This window comes from Lagenorhynchus albirostris, chromosome 11 (genome assembly GCF_949774975.1).
Source record: "Lagenorhynchus albirostris chromosome 11, mLagAlb1.1, whole genome shotgun sequence".
NCBI lineage: Eukaryota > Metazoa > Chordata > Mammalia > Artiodactyla > Delphinidae > Lagenorhynchus > Lagenorhynchus albirostris.
In genome coordinates, this window is record NC_083105.1 from 1233144 (window position 1) to 1255138 (window position 21995).

General features: G+C 62.5%; 1 protein-coding gene across 14 annotated transcripts in view; it reads left to right on the top strand.

Moving 5' to 3' along the window:
• The window catches only part of BRD1 (bromodomain containing 1), a 34737-nt gene that overhangs the window by 186 nt on the left and 12556 nt on the right, over positions 1-21995 (top strand). For 2 of the 14 annotated variants that reach the window (XR_009543549.1, XM_060166584.1), the window contains exons 1-7: positions 658-2565; positions 2882-4259; positions 11996-12152; positions 17000-17131; positions 17547-17675; positions 18014-18326; positions 19802-20062. Coding sequence is in view for 11 of the 14 variants with exons in the window: in XM_060166584.1 (XP_060022567.1) it covers positions 2499-2565; positions 2882-4259; positions 11996-12152; positions 17000-17131; positions 17547-17675; positions 18014-18326; positions 19802-20062 (2437 nt within the window). In the remaining 3 variants the exon portion in view is untranslated. Of the gene's footprint in view, positions 1-656; positions 4260-11995; positions 12153-16999; positions 17132-17546; positions 17676-18013; positions 18327-19801; positions 20063-21995 lie in introns of those variants that run through there. The other 12 variants (XR_009543551.1, XR_009543552.1, XM_060166579.1 and 9 more) reach the window with 9 other exon arrangements.

The following is a 21995-nucleotide window of genomic DNA, read 5'->3' on the forward strand; positions in this document are numbered from 1 at the left end:
TTGTCCGCGGGCGGCGGGCGGCGGGCGGCGGGGCCGAGGGAGGCCGCGGTGTCAGGGCGGCGGCGGGGAGGCCGGGGAACCGGAAAGGAGAGAGGCCGGCCGAAGGGGAGGCCGGGCTGTCGAGGCGGGGAGGCCGGACCGGGAGGCTGGAAGGCCGGGCCGGGCGGCCGGGTCGGGTTGGGAGGCTGGGCGGCCGGGAAGGAGGGAGGCCGGCCGGTGGGGAGGCCTGGAGGCCGGGCAGGGAGGCTGGAAGGCCGGGGAGGGAGGCCGGACCGGGAGGCTGGGCGGCTGGGGAGGCCGACGGGGAGGGAGGCTAGGCTGGCAGGCGGGAAGCCGGACGGGGAGGGAGTGCGGGCTGTCTGGGCGCTGGGGCCCGTCCCGCCCGCCGCGCCTTCCGCCTGGCCGCCCGGCGAGAAGGGAGCGGGCCTGGGTCTCGGGTCCGCCGGCCGAGCGTTTGCCCGAGGGTCGCGTTATGTAACGGACGCTCTGGGCACGTTGAGCCCGGACGGGAAACTCCCCGTTCCAGGGCCGCGTTTGAAAGACTCGAAGAGCGCGCGGACCCGGGCCGCCGCCCCCTCCTCCCCCCATCCCACGCTGAGAGCCGGTGGTGGACTCAGCGGCCTCCGGGGCCCTTTGGAAGAAGTAACTTGATTGAGGTGTAATTTACGGAGGACGCGCGCGCTGCGGGTGCGCAGTGGAGTTTTGACGAAAGGCCGCGCCCCCGTGGAGAAGGCGCCCACCGCCCGGGAAGGGTCGTGGGTGGAGGGCGCTGCGTGCACTCACCTGCCTGCAGTCCCGTCCCTGCACGAGGGTGTAAGTGGCTTGTCCGAAGCCAGGCGGGAAAGGCACTGATTGAGAAGGTGAGCCGGCCCTGGGTGCCGACTGCCTCTCTTACGGCCACATGGTTTTTCAAGGTGCATCTATCAGTAGGGTCTGGAGAGGCTGCTGATCGCCTCCTCGTGGGTACGCTTGTCCCCGCGCGGAAGGGTCAAGTGTGGGTGGAGCCCGAGGGCCAGAGATCGGGAAGTGATGGCCGGGTGAGGTGGTCTGCAGAGTGACCCGCGCCTCCTTTCCCTGTCACCATCTAGCTTTCAAGTTGCGGAGCTGCACGACCGTTAAGTGCTGTTCTCCGGGTACTAAGTGTCCAGAGCTTCAGTGCTCTCTGGGAGAGCGTGGGTTTTGAAGGGCCGATTTTGCTTAGTACTGTTGGTTCTCTGCTTCCGAGGAGAAAATTACACGTTCGCTTTGCATCTGCTGAGTAACCGACTGTCGCTTCTGCCCCACCCCAGTAAGGACCCCTGAAGCTGTGCGCTGTGCCCTGGCGCACCGGCATCCCCTCCGTGCGGGCTGCGGTGCTGACAGTGGGGGGGCCGTGCCCCTCTCCCCCAGAAGGGATGGCGGGGCCAGGGCTAGCTGGGCAGCGGCTTGGCTGACCGCACAACAGGAGTCCAGGGCTGCGTGGGCCCCTGGAGACCCCCGAGATGCAGGTGAGCGGCGGGTCGGCTGCTCGTGCTGTTTTCCGTGCCTGTCAAATTGCACGTAAAACGTGGATTTCTGTTTGACAGAAGAGAAAACCACAATCGGAAGGGTCTCTCTTAAAAAGTGCATTTTTAGGGTCCGCTGGGGTTTCCGCTCGGGTTTGAGACAGCGAAGCTGGCCCTGGGAGGGCTTTTCCTGGAGGCCAGGTGGGTCGCTGTGCGGAGGCGCCCCGCGCCGGCTCCTCGGGGCTCCATCCCGTGGTGGGCCTTGGGCTCCACCTTGGAATGTTGTCAGCCAGTCTCTTAAATGTTACTCTGCTTCCTGTTAGTAAAATGTGGTCGTTTGGAGGGAGGAGGGGTCCTTGTCATCAGTTCTTGAGGTGCCACCCTGCTTGGCGGGCAGTGGTCCAGAGTCAGGAGTCATCACAGGAGTGAGTCCTGTAGTAGATGCGGTTGGTGGCAGGCGGCGGACGTCTGAAAAGAGCAAATGCTCATACGTCTCCGTGGCCCAGATTTCGGGCACCTGAGCCTGCGCCGGCACCTGAGAATGGGGGGGCTGGGGGCGCCTCTGCGGGCGGCGCAGGGGGTCTTGGGGTGGCCCTTGCTGTGGCAGGAGGCGGGCCCGGCACTGTGGTCAAGCCAGCAGCTGAGAAGTGCTCTGAGGGGCAGGGCAGGTGGCTGGCCCGTGGGGGCTTTTCGTGGTTGCCACTCCTGAGCCCTGTAGAGGCTGGGTGGAGGCCTTCCAGGGGTGAAGCCTGCCCCCAGGCCAGTACGGGGCTTCCCTCTTGAGCCCCGGAGTGGCTGGTGGTCCTGTGCCCTAACACGGTTGTGGAGGACGCGTTCCTCGAGAGGATGGATGGGGCTGTGGTCAGGCTGCTGAGGCTTCCAGGCTCCCTAGTGGTGCTGACGGGACCTCCACTTCGGGGCTCAGGGCTCTCTCCTGGGCAGCAGTAGTGGGGGAGCCAGGGGCCAGAGCCTGCCGGGGTCCAGCCCTGTGTGTGTGCTGTCCTGAGCTCAGGGATGCGACCCCTGCTTGTGAGGGATGTGGCCGTAGGCTCGGTGCCCTGTGGATCCAAGAAGGTGACTGGTGAGCAGTGGGTGTCAGCATCCTAGAAGGACTTGTCATCGCGTGTGCCTCTGGGAGCCCCTCTTCACCGCCTGCCCTCTCCTCTGGTCCCGGGAGTCCCTGGGGAGGGGCAGCCTCGGGGCAACGGGCTGTTGAAGGTTGTTGAGATACCATTGTGAGTCCCGGGATGAGTGATTTTGGAAACCTCAGAGATAGGTTTGCCGGGAGTTGTGTTTCGATTTAGCACGAGTTGCTTAGGTCTGCCCAAGCGTACCTGGTGGCTTTCGCCTCTCATGTCCTCTGTGTGGGGTTAACGTGTCCTCTGCGTCCGTTTCAGGGAGTCAGTACCAAATGAGGAGGAAAGGCCGAGGTCATCGCGCTGCAGCGAGGCACCCTTCCTCCCCCGGCAGCACTAAGCACTCCCCCACGCGAGAGACGCTGACCTACGCGCAAGCGCAGAGGATGGTGGAGATCGAGATCGAGGGCCGCCTGCACAGGATCAGTATTTTCGACCCTCTGGAGATCATATTAGAAGATGACCTCACTGCTCAGGAGATGAGCGAGTGCAACAGCAACAAAGAAAACAGCGAGAGGCCGCCCGTGTGCCTGAGAACTAAGCGGCACAAGAACAACAGGGTCAAGAAGAAAAGCGAAGCCCCGCCCAGCGCGCACGGCGCCCCCACCCCGGCCAGCGCGCTCCCCGAGCCCAAGGTGCGCGTGGTGGAGTACAGCCCCCCGGCGGCGCCCCGGCGGCCCCCCGTGTACTACAAGTTCGTGGAGAAGTCAGCCGAGGAGCTGGACGACGAGGTGGAGTACGACATGGACGAGGAGGACTACGCCTGGCTGGAGATCGTCAACGAGAAGCGCAGGGGCGACTGCGTGGCGGCTGTGTCGCAGGGCGCGTTCGAGTTCCTGATGGACCGCTTCGAGAAGGCGTCGCACTGCGAGAAGCAGAAGCAAGGGGAGCAGCAGTGCCTGATTGACGAGGACGCCGTGTGCTGCGTGTGCATGGACGGCGAGTGCCAGAACAGCAACGCCATCCTCTTCTGCGACATGTGCAACCTGGCGGTGCACCAGGAGTGCTACGGCGTGCCCTACATCCCCGAGGGCCAGTGGCTCTGCCGCCACTGCCTGCAGTCCCGGGCCCGGCCGGCTGACTGCGTGCTCTGCCCCAACAAGGGCGGCGCCTTCAAGAAGACGGACGATGACCGCTGGGGCCACGTGGTGTGTGCCCTGTGGATCCCCGAGGTCGGCTTCGCCAACACGGTGTTCATCGAGCCCATCGACGGCGTGCGGAACATCCCCCCCGCCCGCTGGAAGCTGACGTGCTACCTCTGCAAGCAGAAGGGCGTGGGCGCCTGCATCCAGTGCCACAAGGCCAACTGCTACACCGCCTTCCACGTGACGTGCGCCCAGCGGGCCGGCCTCTACATGAAGATGGAGCCCGTGAAGGAGCTGGCTGGCGGCGCGGCCACCTTCTCCGTCAGGAAGACCGCGTACTGTGACGTCCACACGCCCCCGGGCTGCACCCGGCGGCCCCTGAACATTTACGGGGACGTAGAGGTGAAAAACGGCGTCTGCCGGAAGGAGAGCTCAGCCAAAACGGTCAGGTCCACGTCCAAGGTCAGGAAGAAAGCGAAGAAGGCCAAGAAGACGCTCCGCGAGCCCTGTGCGGCCCTGCCGCCTGTGTGCGCGCCCTACATTCCCCCTCAGAGGTAAGCGTGGCGGGCCCGGGCCTGCTGGGAGGGCGCGCAGGGTCTGACCGCGTGCTGTCTGTGCGGCCCTGACGGTCCTCTCCAAGGTGGCCTCCTTCAGTCTCCGCTTCACGGGAGCATGGATGTTGCAAAAGACTTGAGTCTGTGAGACGGGGAAGTCTGTCTGGTTTCCTCGATGCCCGCGCGGGCCCGCGGCCACGCCGACTGCAGCCACCCCGGCCTGGGGCCCCGCGGCGCCCCAGGAGTTGTTGTCATTGATGCGACAGAACACCATTCCTCACCCTGCTCCCTCCCCCAAATTTGGGAATCTTGTGGGATTTTTAAATTTGCTGGAAACTTAAGCAGCGTGGCTGGGTAAGGCTGACCCTGGGGCAAAGATCAGAGTGGGGCGACAGGAGCCGCGAGGCGGGAGGTGCTGGCCTCCTTCCTGTTGTGGGACAGGCTTTCTGGTTTTCCTGATTGTTCTCTCGTGGTATCGGCATTGCCTGGTCAGTGTTGGGTTCTTTGCCTAGAGCCGTGCGCGGTGGTGGGGTCAGGACCCCGCTGGCCACCCCCATCCCTGGACTTGTTTCTTCCTCTGCTGGTTCTCCTTGGTACTGACTTGTGCTTTTTATCTTGTTGTGCCTGAGAACGCTCTTGTTTGGAGTACGAGGTAAGTGGCTTGATGAACTTCTCTCCGGGTGTGGTTTGGGAGAGACGCAGACACTTGCTTGAGCTTTGAGGAAGTGAAGCCCTGTATGGGAGGGCATGGGTCTCTAGAACAGTCTGGTTAAGAAAACAAAGCATCAGCATGATGAAGGGAAGACGTAAGTGGGTGTCTGCTCCCGAGAGCGGTTCTGGGATGTTGTCAGGTTGTGAGATGTGGTGGGAACTGCTACTGAAGAAGTGTGACCTTTTTCCCAGAATGACATCTTTTTGTCTTTACGGAACAGTACCTCTGTTACAGAATCAGTAAATTCAAAGTGAATACAAAGTGCTTATAATCCCTTTTATCCAGAGAAGCCTTCTGTTAAAATCAAGGTGTCTCTTTGCAAATAAGCCAGTCTCACTTTTAAAAGACAGTTTCACTTGGATTTCTACCTGTAGGTCGAAAAGTATAGGATTTGTATCAAGAGCTTCTATCTAAGAGCCCGAAATTTTCAGCTTTACAGAAATTGAAGTAAATGAAACAAAAAATGTGATCTAGTAAATTGAAAACCCAGAAGTCTGAGGTGCTGCCTTGTCTGTCCAGCCCTGCCTGGTTCCCGGCCCCAGGGTCTGCCAGCCCGTCCGCAGGAGAAAGCATCTGCGGTTGGGAAACACGGGTACCTGGAGTCTGAGATGACCCGGTCTGGTGGAGAGGACGACTTGCTTTGGAGTAGACACTTAAGCTCAGGTGACGGAGCTGATCCGCATGCCGGAGGAGTAGCTGGGCCACGCTCCGTCTTGTCCTTTCCTAATTTAGGAACAAACTGTGACTTCGGTTTGGAGCAGACGTAAACGACGCGCCTGGATGAGTGCTCGCGGCCACAGGCTTTGCTGTCAGTGTTGCCCAGAGCTTCCGGGAGACCCTGACATCAGACCACCCTGTGGCGTGTCGGGGCAGGTGCTGGGAGGCCCAGGCTCACAGCCGCTGCTCTCGTCCCGAAGCTGTGGCCTGAGCTGCGGCTGGGCTGCTGGTCCCGCTCTTAGGACCCAGGCACAGTGGCGTGTAGATGGGAGTAAAGCTGCATGCTTCCCCACGGCCTCTGGCTCAGGACCCGTCTAGAGCTGCCACCAGGGTGGTGGGCGTTCTGAGCGAGCTTGGGAGCTGGCCCGGGGCAGGGGGGCTGGAAGAGGGGCTCTGGAGATCTAAGAAGAGGAGGATCCCCCTTATTCCCTGCAGAGAGGAAGGAGGGTTGGCTCTGAGAAGGCTGGGGGTGTGGCAGGAACTGTAAGTGCTTTTGTGACTTGAGGGGTTTAAAAGCTTTCAAGTAAGAAAGATAACTCAGACCAACTAATTTTGAGATCATAGTCTGTTCTCAACAAGAGGGAGATGGTCGGTTTAATTTGTTTTATTGTTTAGTGTTTCTGAGCTACAAAGATTACTTTTCTTGTCTCTCAGTAATAGACTCCGGAACAAAGATGCGGGTGTTCTGAGGCTTCGCCCACCTGTTCGAGGACTCCGAGCCTGTGGTCAGGCCGGCTGGCTGGGGCAGTCGAGGCCTTGCAGGCTGCCTCATGGCCAGGAGTGGCGCGGGCGCGTTGATGGGATGCTGTGCGATGCCCTGGGCGGGTGGGTTGGGTCCGGCGGGGTCCTCGCGGCCGCTCGGTCCCTTGGCCTGTGAGGGTCCAGCCTTCAGCGAGGATGAGCTGCTCCTGAGCAGTTGTCCCAGTGGCGTGGAGCTGTTGCCCGCCTGTCTGGGTCTCTCCTCCTGCACCTGTTCTCAAACCAGAATAATGCTTTTCCCAGCCCAGAAGCAGCATATTTAAAGTTGGGGGAGATACGAAAAGCCAGGGCTGAAGAAGGGAGAACAGGCGTGTGTTCTCCGTTTTCTGGCCTGCCCTGGTGCTGTGCTCTTTCTTTGTTAAGTGTTGCCTTTTCCTCGAGTAGCCGCTCTTCTGATTGGATCCTCTCTGCTTCTTCGTCCATTTCGTCTGCTTCGTGAGGGGAAGGGCGGGGCCCGTGGAGGTGGGCACCGGGGAGGGGCCAGGCCAGGTGAAGGAACTCGTGGAGTTGGAGCCTCCTGGGTCCCTTGGGGTAATTAACCTGGTCACTCTGCTCTCTGGTTGCGCTATGGGTGTCCCAGTGTATCTGGGGAGGAGGGGCCTCGAGGGAGGATCATCCGGCCTGGCCTCGTTGATACGCGTGTTCCTGCGTAATGAGCTGTAACCGGAAGTGCGTGATGAGGATGGAGGATCCGGGTCACGGCTCTGTCCCCTTGAGGGCGCCGCTGGGACACCAGGTGAGGATGGCTGGAGAGCGGGTGCTTGGGAGCCGTTGGGCAGACAGATTTAATGCCTGTTGAATTTCACAGCAAGAAGTTTGCACTTGAGTTTTGTATGTCTTTTTTCATGTTTCTGTCAGTTAAGTTTATTACGTGTTATGGAAGTTCTCATGGGTTGTGGCCTGGGGAAATGGGAGAAGCCTGTCAGCCCCTGCAGGTGGGAGCCTCCTGCCCGCCTGCCCGGGTCCTCGGGGAAGGGCTGTTTAAGGAGCGACTCCTGGAGAGAAGCCCTACAAACCCAGCCAGAAGTCAGAAGTGCGGGTCGTGAAACGCACGCGGTGTGGAGAAGCCGGGCCGCGTGTCCCGCTCCTGCAGGTGTCCCTCCAGGTGTCCCTCCCGGTCACGTCGGGCGAGCCCAGCGGAGGCGGCCTTGGCGGCTCGTGCCGCCTGATGTGGGGCCGAGCAGTGTGTCTCCCCAGAGCTGCTCTGAGTGTTCTAGTTCCGACCCTCCTGTGGCTTCGTTGCTTTCCTTGGTTTTGAACTGGGGACTGGGGGACTGGCGTCTCCCCGGCAGGTCCCCCGTCCCGGCTGCCAGCTCCGGGCTCTGCACCTGCGAGGGCCCTCCTGGGGCGGGGCGGGGAGCGTGGGAGCGCAGGGGAGGACTCTGGATGCTTCACCACGTGTCTCCGCTGCGTCGCGGGCTCTCCTGACGCGTGTCAGCCTCGGGGATTCCTGTGTGTGTAGGACTGAAGCGAGTGCTGAGCGTGGTGCTGTGGGCCGCGCCCCGTGTCCCTCGGGCGTGCGGCCCCCTGGCTGGTGTCCTGCTCGCTTTACCCCCGCCCCCCTCCTCCTGGTGGTCTCTGCTGGGCCCGGCCCTGGCGTCACCGCCGCTCAGCAGGCCTGCTGTGCTCACACGTCCCGCAGCCGGGCATCCGGGCGCACAGAGCAGGCCCGGCCCACGGGGAGGGTCTGCCGAGGTCGTGGGATCCGGCAGTTTCTGGTCGCGTTCACTGTATCTGCTTCCGCAGAGACGGGGCGGACGTGCATTGAAGTTTTCTTTCATCCTAGCACTTGGAGTCGCCGCCTGGAGTGGATGGCGGCATGGGCCTTGGTGCTTTGGGCGCCCTCCCCCTCCAAGGCACAGAGACCGGCATTGCATCTCATCTTGTCTTCATTTCAGTTGCAGTGTTTTGTTCAGAAATAACTTCAAATTTATAAAATGTTGCAAAAGTCGGAAAAAAACCCCACCCAAACGCTCTTTACCCAGAGTCCCCTCTTGCCAATAACCTGTTTTCCCTCTTGGGGGTGGTTTCCACGCGCCCCTGCGTGTCTCCCAGGGTGGGGCCGGCCTCCCCTGGAGGCTTCCTGCCTCCAGTCGGGACCGGTCCCACTCAGCCTCCTTTGATTTGGGCATCCCCAGACCTCTGTGTCCCCTGCGACAGGCCTTCGCGGCTCACAGAGGTGTGCCTGGGACTGCGGGGCCCTGCGTCCCCACCCGAAGGGAGTGGCGTCCCCTGCCCCTTGGTGACCGAGGTGTCACCAGTGCCTCTACCGGATGATTTCTGCTCTTGATTTTTCTGGCGTCGGATCCGGGGTCCGGGGGCCCCTGGAGGCGACGGCTCCTCTCCACGTGGCCTGTCGTTCTTTTCTTCCTGGCCTTCCTCCCCGCGAGGGCTGGCAGGGAGCATCCCGTCAGCAGGGTCCTTCTCGCCCCGCCGGCGTGGACCAGGAGGTGTGGGGGTCAGAGGGGTCTGCCCTGTGGGCCCGGGCACTGAGGTGGGCAGCTCGAGAGGGGTTTCTCAGGAAAGGAGGCTCTGCCCAGCTGACTGTCACTGTCAACCTGCTTAGTGGTCGAGGGGAGGCCCCCGGGGTGGTCGGCCGCCTGGCCTTGGCTGTGTGGCTGTGGCCGTGGCCATGGGTGAGGTCTGGCTGGGAGGTGTGGATGCGGTCCTGGGGCTCCTGCCTATGGTCCATGCGGTCGGGTGGGGGGCACCCCGGAGCCAGTGTGGCCCAGAACCGCTTCCCTCCAGAGGCCGACTCCAGGCTCCTCGGGTCTGGTGGGTGGACTTCACTCATGTGCCCCGACCTCCCAGCTGGCTGAGCAGGTGTTGAGAAGGGAGGGTGGACCCCGCTCCCTGCAGACGCCGGCGGGGTGGCCCAGGTGCTCCTCCAGTGTCTGTGCATGTCAGGTGGGGATGGCTTTTTTTTTTTTTTTTTTGCTGTACGCGGGCTTCCCACTGCTGTGGCCTCTGCCGCTGCGGAGCACAGGCTCAGGACGCGCAGGCTCAGCGGCCATGGCCCACGGGCCCAGCCGCTCCGCGGCATGTGGGATCCTCCTGGACCGGGGAACGAACCCGCGTCCCCTGCATTGGCAGGCGGACTCCCAACCACTGCACCACCAGGGAAGCCCGTGGGGATGGCTTTTAATGCCATTTGTGCCTGTTTGTCGTGACTTTTATATAAAGATTTTGAAAACTAGATGGTAACGTTGTTTATCAAATGTAGCCAAAAAAAAAGAAACAAACGTTAAATGACCACTCGCTTTTGGGACCCCTCCTGTCGCAGCAGCCCACCACTCGTCGGTCACAGCAACCACTCGTCGTGAATGGGGGTGGGTTCCTCTGGTTTTCCTGCCCTGGGGGGCTTGCAGTCTGGGGTGGGCTTGGCGATGCCCTTGGATGCAGTGCCGGCGCACCTGAGTCAGTCCCAGCTCTGCCGGTGGTGGCTCTCTCTTCCCGGGCTCAGCTTGTGGGTGGCAGGTTGTTTGGCTGTGCTCATCACGTGTTTTTCCTCAGCTTATCTTCTCATTCTTTTTTTTTGGCTGCATTGCGTCTTCGCTGCTGCGCGGGCTTTCTCTAGTTGCGACGAGCGGGGGCTACTCTTCGTTGCAGTGCGCAGGCTTCTCACTGTGGTGGCTTCACTTGCTGTAGAGCACAGGCTCTAGGCGTGTGGGCTTCAGTAATTGTGGCACGTGGGCTCAGTAGTTGTGGCTCACAGGCTCTAGAGCGTAGGCTCAGTAGCTGTGGCACACCGGCCTAGTTGCTCTGCGGCATGTGGGATCTTCCCGGACCAGGGCTCGAACCCGTGTCCCCTGTACTGGCAGGCGGATTCCTAGCCACTGCGCCACCAGGGAAGCCCCCATTTGTTTCTTTACAAGTCTTTTTAGAGAGCACGGTTCTGGTCTTGTTGAGATTTTCTTGTGTGTTGTTTCCCGTTTCGTGATTTTTTGCTCTTTGTCTTTTTTTCCTTCGCTTTATTGAGATTTAGTTGACACATAACATCGTAAGTGCGATGATTCGAATCACTTATATGTCGTGAGTGTTTGCAGGATGAGGTCGGTTCGCTCATCCTTCACCTGCCGTACTGTTGCTGTGGTGGGGAGAAAATGGAAGCTCCCCTCAGCAGCCTTCCAGGGCGCTGCGCGGCCTTGGGGCAGTTGCCGCCACCTGCGTGCGGTCCTGGGACCTTCCTGTCTTGTCTTTTCCTGACTTCTTCAGTGGGGTACTCAGCACATGACGAGTCAGCCTTGTATCTGTGCTGCCCCATTTGACTGTTGCAATAACTGAGTGCGTGTTAGAACACGCGTCTGCGTGTGTAGAGACCCCCGAGCTCTGTGCATTAAGATGCATGCACTTCGCTGCCCCTCCGTCAAGCCGCTGTCAAAAAGGTGAAAACAGCCCCCAACAGAAGGGCGACTCCGGGGTACCCAAGGTGAACACAGCCCCGTCCGCAGACGAGGAGCCCTGGGGTCCCCGGTGCCCTCTGCTAGAGCCATCATGGGACAGCGGAGATGCTCTGGCCGCTGCTGGCAGGCGTTCCAGCCTTGCCTCTGGTAGCAACGCGTGACCAGGTGTCCCGAGCGGGTGGGCCTGTGGGCACGCTGGGGCTTGGGCTCTGCGTCTGCCTGGCTGCTCTCGCTGACCCCTGGCCTGTGCTTGGTGTGGAGCTGCCCCTTTGGTGGATCTCCCCCGGGCACCCTGGGCAGGGCTGCCCTGTGTGGCGCGTGGCCTTCGGCACTGCTTGAAGGAGGAGGACCGTCGTGGGTCTGGACGCGGCAGAGCCGAGGGTGTCGGCACAGTTCTGTGCAGCTCAGGATCGTGCTTTTCAAAAAATGTGCTCTTGAAATTCCTTAATTTCTGACCTGAAATGTTGATGTTTGGTGCACAGTGGGGAAGCCTCCTTGTCCTGTCGAGGTTCAGTTCTCGGCTGCCTCGCTCGTCTTCCTGAGGATGTTTCAGCAGCAGGGTGACGGCAGGGACCGGGAAGCTGTCCTGCTGGCCTCCAAGGGTTTTACGCCGTTTTCGCGTCCCCTCGTGCAGGTGTTGTTACAAATCCTTCACGCTTTGCAGTCCTTGAAAGGGTGGAGTTTCGCAGGAGGCTTGGGGACGCTCACGGTCGTTTTGGTGAAGGGTAGCTGCCCCCCTCCGCTGCTTCTGCCTCCATTTATGCCATTGCTTTCCCTCTTGAGGGGACCAGGGCGCCACGGCCCCGAGCCCCGTGAGAGTGGGTGACTCTTCAGGGTCGGCCACACCTGGTGGAGGTCGGTGCGTGTGGATGCGCGACTCAGAGGAAGCGGAAACACCCAGGGCTCCACCCGTTTTTCTTCTTAGACGTGTGCTTCAAGGGCCGCTGGAGTGACCACGGGTGGACGCAGCCTGCGGGTAGGCGGAGAACCAGGGAGGCGGTGGTGGCCGTGAGGGCACCGCCGCTGAGAGGTGCGGTGGGATGCACGCGGTGTGTTAACAGTAACGCTGTGGTTTCTCGTTTCCATGATGAGAGCGCACCCATGTCTTGCTTTACAGCTAAACTCTGAGTTTTTCCGTGTTCTAGATTAAATAGGATTGCGAATCAGGTGGCCATTCAGCGGAAGAAGCAGTTTGTTGAGCGCGCCCACAGCTACTGGCTCCTCAAAAGGCTGTCGAGGAACGGAGCCCCCCTGCTGCGCAGACTCCAGTCCAGCCTGCAGTCCCACAGAAACACGCAGCAGGTACGTGCCCGCGCCCCCGGTGTCCCTCAGCCTCCAGTGCCTCCGAGGAGCTCGGAGGAGGCAGGCTCAGGTGTGTGGCCGGCCTCTCGGGCCAGGGGACCGCGTGCCGGCGTTAGCCCAGGGGGTGCAGGCAGTGCCTCCGTTTGCCTCTTTCCCGACTCTGCACGCTGGGATGCCTGCCGGGGGTGGAGCGGCAGGGGACAGGGGGCGCCGTGCGGGAGCGATGTAACTTGGGGGCCATGCCGAGGGCGACGAGGGCCAAGACAAGTGAGGGGGGGAGCAAAGAACAAAACCAGACTAGCGCTTATGTCTTAGCGGTTGATCTGCGTTCATAGACCCATCTGGTGTTGTAGAGCGTTTCTCTGAAAGGATGGATTTAGAAAGGAAGGGGTCGACTCTGTGCGATGCCCCAAAACAAGCAAGAGTCGTCTGCCCGTGTGTGCTGAGGGCGCAGCCTTCTAGACTCGGGCGCACAGCGGGCCCTCCCGAGGTTCCTGTCGGATCGCTTTGGCTCCCGCCGCGCCCTGAAGGCTCTGCCGTCTGTCCCTGTGCATCATCAGTCAGAGGGGCCCGGGCGCTGCGTCCGGCATCTGGGTTCCTGGCGTGAAGGGAGCTCCCTCCGCTGAGTTCTGGTCGGGGCAGGACTGCCTGGCAGCTGTGAGGGTCCCCATCCCTGGGGTCCCCACGTTGAGGGAATCAGCCGCTGTTTTCATCCCGGTGTTTCGGGAGTTGCTGCTTCCCGACTGCTGTCGCTTCTCCTTGGTCCCGGCGTGAGGCCCGGGCTGAGCGCTGCCCTCTCCACCTCGCCAGCGGCGACCTCCTTGCTAGGGAGCCCCTTCTCTCGATCTTCCCAGTCCTGTCGTGCTCACAGTGTAGGTCATTGAACGTTACTAACACACTTAGACGCTCAGTTTGACGTCTTAAGGCTTTCTGGAATCCAGAGGAACCGTTAAGATCCTGGGCCTCTGTGGGGTGGGCCGTGTCCCCGACCCTCCTCCATCCCTAGGAAAGGAGGCACCGCAAGGCTACAGGGTGTGCTTCTCAGACCCGCTGCCCCCGAGGGTGTGCTGTTGGGGCCGTCTCTCCCCTGGGGGTCCTGGTGCCCACAGTGCCATCTGAGTCCCCTCCCCCGAGACGTGGCACAGGCCTCTGTGCAGACGCAGTGCTGCTGCCCTTGTTTGCTCGGGTGGACCTTGCACACCAAGCGGCTCCCTGAGCCCTGGGCTGCGGCTACGGTGGACGTGCGCACAGAGGGGCCGGGAGGTGCCGCGTCCTGAGCCCTGCTGGCCTGCCGGGTGCTCAGCTGTCCCGCGCCCGCCTGCCCCCTCCATCCAGCGTCAGGACCGCTGACTGCTTGTGTTGGTCGTGCTGCCGACCCTGTGGGCCGGGGGCGCCCGTGCTCACCGGTGGGGGCCTGGCCCCTGGGGCTCACCCTCAGCCTTCCGTCAGACCCGGGCCTTAGTCAGTGGCGCCCTGCGCGCTCCTCCCTCCTCTGCATCGGGCCTGGAGTTCGGGTCTCGGTCAGGGCTGTGTCGGAACACGTGCCCGTGGGCCGGGAGGGCCAGCTGTGGGCTGGGGGCCGTTCAGGAGGCCGCAGGGCTGGAACCATGGGGACTGAGGTCGGCTGGCTTGCTTGGGTGCTGTCTCGGGAGCTCCAGGAAAGGGGGGCGGGGGCGGGGGCCCAGAGTCTGCAGGCCTCTGGGGTGGCGGGTAAGCAGGTGTCGCAAGATCGGGGCAGCGAGGCAGGACGGAGGGCTTCGTCCTCGCCTGGGTGACGGCAGAGAAATTGGAGACGTGGAGAATGCAGCCCCAGGAGTCTCGTCTCGGGGCCCTGGGGGGGCGCAGGGTGAACCGCGCTGGGAGTGGCGGCCCGGGGCCTATGTGGTGGCTGGTGGGACCTGGGCTGGGTTTGGGGGCAGGAAGCTGGGGGGTTGGAGGCGTGTGCACGCGAGGGGCCTGCCTGCACCTCAGGGGAGCGGGGTGGGGGGTCACTCCTGGTGGAGCATGTGCTCTCAGGAGGCCGGCACGAGGGTTCGAGACCAGTCGTGTTGTATTCCCGTCCTGCCCCACACGAGGTAGATTTGTAACGATGGGAGGATTCACCCACAGGAAACGGGAAAGGGAAGCGTCAGCTCTCTTGGCAGAAGGAATTGGGAGGAACCACAGAGATCTGGGTCCTTATGACTTACACTGAGCCCTGAGGTGTACCTTGGCTTGGCCAGGAGAGGGCTCTGACTGGGTCTTACAGAGCCCAGCTGTGTGGCCTGTGTGGGCAGGGACACGGACGCGGGGCGGCCTGCCACCTGCCACGCTGGGGGCGTGAGCTCCCGCTTCGTGGGAAGGACAGGAGGCGGGCGGGTGGAAGGGTGGCACCCAGCTCCTTCTTCCATTGCGTTCTAGCAAAGGTTGACTTGTGCGGACGTCCGAAACATTAATGTTCCACACGGGACGTTCAGGGCTTGGTGTGATTTTTGATGTTCTTTGAAACCTTAAAATTACTTGGTATTAGAGGTTAAGCTGACTCATTTAGCCCTGAGCCGGGCTCTGGAAGAGGGCACGTGCAGCCCTTCCCTCCCGTGGCCGCCTTCTGGTTGGGGACAGACAGACAGATGGAATGAGCTGGCCTGGGGCAGACGAGGCGCCTCGGGTTGTTGGGTGCTGCCTCCTCGGTCTGTTGAGAGCGGGTCCCCTTGGCGGTGACCCTCCCTGGAGCCTGTCCTCCATCCTGCAGAGCCTGCTGGGGGTGAGGGCCTGCAGCGAGTGCTGGGGTGGGGTGTGGCTCTTGTCCCTCCTGTCCTGCCTTTGAGCGAGCATGCCCGCCCACTCACCCCAATGCGCCCCCTAGCGGGAGAGCGTCCCCTGTCCGCTCTCTGGTGGCTTTGGGACAACACGGTTGTCCTGCTCTGCTGGGGCAGGGCCACTCGCTGTCTGCCTTGCTGCCGCTGGCGTCAGCTTCAGGGGCCGGGGTGGCTGTCCCTCAGGGTCTTTAGGCCCTTGGTGATGTCTGGGGAGTCGGGTGCGTGTGCCAGGGCCTCACCCCGCAGAGCTGGCCTGCCCTGCGCCTCCAGCACAGGGTTTTGATCCGACCTAGGTGGTCCTGACCCTGGGGGGGGTCTTGGCGTCTCCCTTCCAGGCAGTGGGTGTCCGCCCCTCCTGTGTTGGGTGGACCTCGGCTCGACTGCAAGCCGTCCTCTAAGATCCTCTTTCCTGAGAGTTTTTTGGAACCAGAAATGGCTTCATCACCGCCCCAGTTTATGGAACTTCCCAGGGTTGGTTTTAGGTGAAGTAAGACCACTTGAGCAGAGTCAGAAACTCAGGCCCTTTTGTGCAGAAGAGGCGTGGGCCTCAGTCAGGTCCTGCCAGCAGGTTCCTGCGTGGTGGGGCCGTGGTACGCGGGGAGAGCCGCCCTTGGCGGCCCTTCAGCCCTGCAGCCGGGCGGTAGCGGGCAGTGCGCACAGCAGATGGGCACCAGGGGCTTGTTGGGGCTTACCTGCCTTCCTCTCCCTCATTATCAGCTAAACATCCTTTTAGCTGATATTTTCAGTGTCTGTTTCAGACTAACGGACAAGGTGATTTTCAGATGCTCTTGGGGAATTTGGTTTTCTAAGCCCACCTTTCAATGTATTTATTTACTGGCTTTGTTCATACAGCCGATGTTACTGTTAACTCCTGGTTGATGCCTGAGAATTTCAGATAACGTAAAAACAAGCCCAGTGATTGGAATCTGGTGGAGCCTGGAGGACGCCTGGCGGAGAGGAGGCCCAGGGCCAGCCCATGTCCCCGCACCCGGCCTCCTGGGCCTCGCTCTGCTGCGTTTCCCCGTAGAGCGAGAAGAGAGGTGCCTTGCAGCTCGTCATTGGTTCTTTGCCTTCAGACTCCAAGGTCCTAGAGGGCAGTGTCAACCCCTGTGTGGTGGCCTCAGGGTTGATCCTCACCGTTTCCGCCCTCGGGGCAGAGCGCCCCCTGCTGCCAGGTTCAGGCTTCGGACTGGGATAGGACTGCGATAAGCGTCGGGGGCCGGACCCCGCCTGCTGGCTGTGCTGTTTCCGCTCTGTCTGGATGGGGGTGGAAACCCGAGGGGCAGAAGGGACCGGGGAGAGAAGAGGGCCTGAGAGTTGTGCCGCGTGTTCCGGCAACAGTGCCGGCGCTGCTGCCTTAGCTGAGGCTGGAGGTGCGTGTGTCCACGACGGCAACAGGGAAGGGGGGGAGCCCCGTGCATAAAGTCGGACTCGGCTTCGGGACTGCTGTAATCGGGAGGGCCCCAGACACCCGCTGGGAGCCTTAGCGGGGCTGGTGTGGGAAGGTGAGGAGCCCGACTGCCCCTTCCTCCCGGAGCTGTGGTCAGGCAAGCCTTCAGCTGAGATGCCGGCACAGGGTGGGCTGAGCCTGGGCACGTGGGCTTCCTGGTGGTGTTGGGCGCAGGCGGTAGAGGGTGGGCGCCTGGGGCTGGGGACGGGCAGCAGTCCTGACCCTCTGGGAGGAGCGCGCTGAGGGCCCGAGCGCCTGCGCAGCGCTGGGGCGGGAAGGAAGTGAGGACGTGCGCGTGGGAGGGCTGGGCGGCCTGGCTGGGCGAGGGTCTTGGGAGCGCCTAGCCGAGGCTGCCCGGAGGGCGCGCCGCCCGGGCGGCCAGGTCTCTACACCGGCGTGCCCTGGTCCCCAGCCCTCGCTGCTCAGCCCCATCCCTCCCCACCAGCGCTGGCCTGGAGATGGGCTGGCAGGGTGCGCACGCGTGTCCCCAGGATGGACGTGCGTGGGGCCGAGACGCTGGGGAGGTGGCGCCTGGGCCGTGGAGCCCTTCCTCGGCGGGTCTGTGCGGGGGACGAGGCCGACTCCATTCCTCTCTTCAGAGAGAAAACGACGAGGAGATTCAAGCTGCCAAAGAGAAGCTGAAGTACTGGCAGCGGCTGCGGCACGACCTGGAGCGCGCGCGCCTGCTCATTGAGCTCCTGCGCAAGCGCGAGAAGCTCAAGAGGGAGCAGGTGAGGCCGCGGGGGTGGGGCGTCCGGGGGCGGGGCGTCCGGGGGCGGGGCGTCCGGGGGCGGGGCGTCCGGGGGCGGGGCGTGCAGCTGCTTGTCCCCTGGGCCCGCAGTCCTCGCCCCCCTGCCTCCTCCAAGCCGTCCTCCCTGGTGAGGGGTGCAGGCCGGGTGACCGTCGCCCTGGGTGCCAGTGGCTTTGGGGGGGTGGCACTGACCTGTCTTGAAGGAGGCTGGCTGGCCTGGGGTGGTGTGGTGTCCATTGCGGTCCCGGGAAGCACGGGCAGGAAGGGGCGCCGTGTGTGCCCGTAAAGTGGGCCACGTCGGCCACAGGGCGGTGTTGAGCGCTTGAGGCAGGAATAAGTGGCTTCTCAGCGGGAGGGTCCCCTCGGGCCCTGAGACCGCGTGCGCTGGCCCCCAGGTGAAGCTGGAGCAGGTGGCCCTGGAGCTGCGGCTGACCCCGCTCACCGTGCTGCTGCGCTCCGTGCTGGACCAGCTGCAGGAGAAGGACCCGGCCCGGATATTTGCCCAGCCAGTGAGCCTGAAGGAGGTGGGTGTCCTCGCCTTCGCGTTCCCCGTCCTTCCTCATGTCTGCGGTGACCAAAGGGACGAAGAAAGAGCCCTTCCCAGTGCGCGTCTGCCCGGCCAGGGGACGGGTTCCTGCGTTTGTGCTTTAGGGGCCTTGGCTGGGAGGGTCCTTGGAAGGACCCAGGCTTCAGTTTGGCGTGTCTCACTGCTGCCGCTCGGTACTGTGTGAGCATTGCGTGTGTGCGTGTGTGCGTGTGTGTATGTGCACGTGGGGCTGCCTTACGGGCCAGCTGTGCTGCTTACGTAGCACGGATGAGTCCTGTTTTGTCTGTAAACGGCTGTTTTCTTCCCTGGAATCAGGTTCCGGATTATCTGGATCACATTAAACACCCTATGGACTTTGCCACGATGCGGAAACGGTTAGAAGCGCAAGGGTACCGGACTCTCAGGGAGTTGGAGGAGGACTTTGACCTCATCGTGGACAACTGCATGAAGTACAACGCCAAGGACACGGTGTTCTACCGGGCGGCCGTGCGGCTGCGTGACCAGGGTGGCGTGGTGCTCAGGCAGGCCAGGCGCCAGGCCGACAGCGTCGGCTTCGAGGAGGCCTCAGGGATGCACCTGCCCGAGCGGCCCCCCGCGGCCCCCCGGCGGCCTTTCTCCTGGGACGACGGTAAGCGCGGCTGTCCGGGAACAGGCGGGAGGGTGCTCCCCCCGCAGACGCCGTGCGGGTAGGCCCAGGAGAAGGGGTGGGAGCCACACACTGACTTGAGGCTTCCTAGTAGCCTCGTGAAAAAGCGGAAAACAGGCGAAACTTACTTTAGTGACGTGTTTTTAACCCACCGTGTCTCGTGGCGATTTTAACGTGTAAATGACATAAAGATTACGGAGGGTCGCCTCCACTGGCTTCCCATTTCCTCTTTGCTGCGTGGTGTGTACTTTACAGTCAGTGCATCTCTGTTCAGGGCAGCCACGTTTCAGGGTCCCACTTGAGAGAGACGCGTGGCCTGTGGCCCCGAGCAGGACGGCCTGGGTCGGCCTGATACAGACCAGGGAGCAGTGTAGCCGGGGCCTTGGGCCCATGTGGGCCCTTACGGACTTGGGAGGGCGTCTGTGGCCAGAGCAAGGCTGTCGCTGTGCTTGGAAGTTAGCAGGGCACAGCCACGGGGCCCTCTCCCCGGCAGTGCACTCTTTGCGCCGTGGCCTTGGGGGGGCCTTCCGTCCGCTGACTCGTCCGACCCTTGGAAGCTGCTGCCTTGCTGCACAGCTCTGCCCCCACAGGAGCCCTGGGCGGGCGGGGGCGCGGGGCCGCGGAGGTCGGGCCTTGGAGGAAACAGCCGGGCGAGCCACCACAAGTGCTTGCGTATGCCTCCGCACCCAGGTTTCACTGAGGATAGAATTAGGGATGCAAAGTCTAACCCGCTCCTCCTTCAGCATTGGGGTGGCACGAGGGCGGGCCAGACGCTGTGGTGAGCTCCTCAAGCGACGTGCCTTCTGTTTCCGTGAACCTTCTTACCTGCGGGCTTTTGTCGGGATGCCTTCTGCTGTGTCTCCCTATACCGTCGTCTCGTTCCCTTCGTGGACGAGGTGGTGCTTTAGTAACAGGTTTGCCTGTGGGGGAGGTGTGTTCCTTTGTCTGGACGGCCGCGCACTGCCGTTTTTGTCCCAGTTTTATCTGCAGGGGCTTCTGTAGACTTGTTTTGTTTCTTGCCCGCTTCTCACTGATTTAAGATAATCTGTGCTTTATGAATTTTGGTGTTTGGCTGAAATGGAAATTGCTAGCGGTTTTTGTAGTAAATGTGCCCCAAACTCCAAATTATCTGTGAATTTTGCAGCCCAGTTTTAGAAAAGCCAGACGGCAGCCTGGGCCTGAGACTTGAGGTCAGACACCAGTCGCGATGCGCAGACGCCCCACGCTGGCGCCCTCGGGGAGTCCACACCTCCCTTGGGCCCTTTCTCAGAGTCCTCGCTTGGCCTGGGTGGCTGGTCTCAGCAGGAGGGCTCGGCGTCCCTGGGCGCCGCCCCTGCTCCAGTGTACGCCCCTGGCGGCGGCCCTCGTGGGCGCCACGCGCAGATGGGGGCCCGGGGCTCCCCGGTGGGGCCGGCCGGGTGGTCTGAGGCTTCTGATGGCCGTGCCTCTGCTTCCAGTGGACAGGTTGCTGAGCCCGGCCAGTAGGGCCCACATGGTCCTGGAGGAGCAGCTGCGGGAGCTGCTGGACATGCTGGACCTCACGTGCTCCATGAAGTCCAGCGGGTCGCGGAGCAAGCGGGCCAAGTTGCTGAAGAAGGAGATCGCCGCCCTTCGGAGCCAGCTGAGCCAGCAGCACAGCCAGCCCCCGGCCGCCGAGTCAGGTACTGCAGGCTTTGAAGAGGACGGTGCTCAGCTGGGGCAGGAGACCGGGGAGGAAGGTAAGCACGCTCGGGGGCGCGGGCCAGGAGCGCTCGGAAACCTCCGGGCACACGCCGGGCCGTCCGTGCCGTCCGCGCCGCGTTTGGGCACTAACGAGAGTCTGGGGCATTGAATGAGACTTTTTTCTCAGCTTGGTTCCGGAAAACTATTTCAGGAGCACCGTCTATGTCGTCCGCAGCCTTGCCAGGGTGGTTGGAGAGTGACGGGGGGCACGACTGTGTGTCGGGTCTGGAGAGTGGAGCAGAGTCGTTGCACTGGGTGCCTGGTGACCTGCGCGGGGTGCGCTCAGCCCTCACTGACTCGCTTCTGGTGCGAAGGTCCCTCCCGTGCTCCGTCGTGGGCCGAGCGTGTGGGGCACAGGGCTGGGCCGGACGCGCGCCCAGAGGAGCCCCCTCCCCGGCAGGACGGGCCGTGGACGCCAGTTCAGCCTGGGCTCTGGGAGGTGCCCTCCGGGGGCTGGAGCTCTAGGACGGGCCGAGGGCCCCCCCCCCCATGCTCTCCTTGCCTCACCTGAGTGTCAGCACGTTTCAGGCAGCGACACGTGGAGTCAGACTCCCTGCGAGCACAGCAGCTGGCCGCTGTTTTACGGTCTTTATGATTTTTTTCCCCACCGCGTCCAGATAAGAATAACAAAGACGTTAATCAAACCAGATGCCAGGTTGTTCTACAGCTTATCTTTTTAAAAGAACTGTGGTGTGCTGTGGACGGGTGCCAGCCTTGTGGACCTGCCACGTCCTGGCGGTGACCGCGTGTGCCTCTGCATGGGCGCCCATGAGTGGGCTGGCGCTGGGCGTCCCTCTGGCGGAGCAGTGTCCTGCGTGTCCCCCTCCTTTTTTATCCAGTTGCCTGAGGCAGCAGTGGGGCAGGAAGGACCTGGAACCCCGAGCTCTCTCTTCCCTTAGAGAGCGACCCTGAGTCGCTCCTGCAGACTTTTCCTCGCGATGGCCTCTCTGTGTGCATGGCTGCGCTGTCAGCTGCAGGCTCTGCAGCTTCTCCTGGGTTCTGGGAGTTACGTTAGGTCCGTAGAGTCTGGGGGAGCCTCCCTGCCACCACCTGCGCCGGCCCTGCCTCTTGGGGTTCTGGTTCTGAGGAGCTCTTGCCCAAGGGGACCTTCGACAGCCGGGCCTACCTGGGTTCCCGGGCTGTGCCCCCTTCTGTGCCTTCAGGGGTCCTCGGGGTGCAGGGTGGGCCTGGAGCGTGGGTTCTGGCATGGGCACCTGCTTGCCTGCCAGCTGGCCCCTTCCCGCTGCCCGAGCTGCCCCTCCGGCTGAGGGCATGCGTTTCTCTTCTTGTGCAAAAGAGTGGGTTGGGGGGAGAATGTGTCGACAGGTTGGTCCGCCATCAGCTTCTGAGCTCTCCTGCTGGGCAGGCGTCCCTGGCGGCCCCTCTCGCTGTTCCGTGGGGCTGGCCCACATTGGAGGAAGCAGGTGGAGGCGCGGCCGGCAGATGTGAGCAGGGAGGCCTGGAGCCCTGCTGATTAGGAGCGACACGTGGAAGGAGAGGTGTGGGTGGAGAGGAGAAACAGCCGGGCTTGTCAGGGAGGGTGGGGGGCGCCCCCCGTGAAGAAGCGGCGTGCCTCCAGACATTGGGGCTGGGGTCGTGTGGATGACACAGAGGTTGGTGGAGGCGGCGGAAGCAGCCGTTTGTGAGCGAGTGTAGAAACGTGTACTTGGGATCACCGTCCCGGGGCAAAACTCAAGAATCTTCTGAAAGACTCAGGACCACAATATTGATCCGTCGCGCTTGAAAGAGTGGTGATTTCTCAACATCAAACGCGGTCTTAGTTGTGATTTAATGTTCACGGGTTTCTGTTGGAAACCTGAGCAGGGAGGAGACGCTGGCGTCAGGCGCCAGGCAGGGGCGGCGGGCGTGGGGCTCCGCGCACCTTGGGGCGGGCGCCCGCGGACTCTGCCCGTCTGTGCGGTGCTGGTC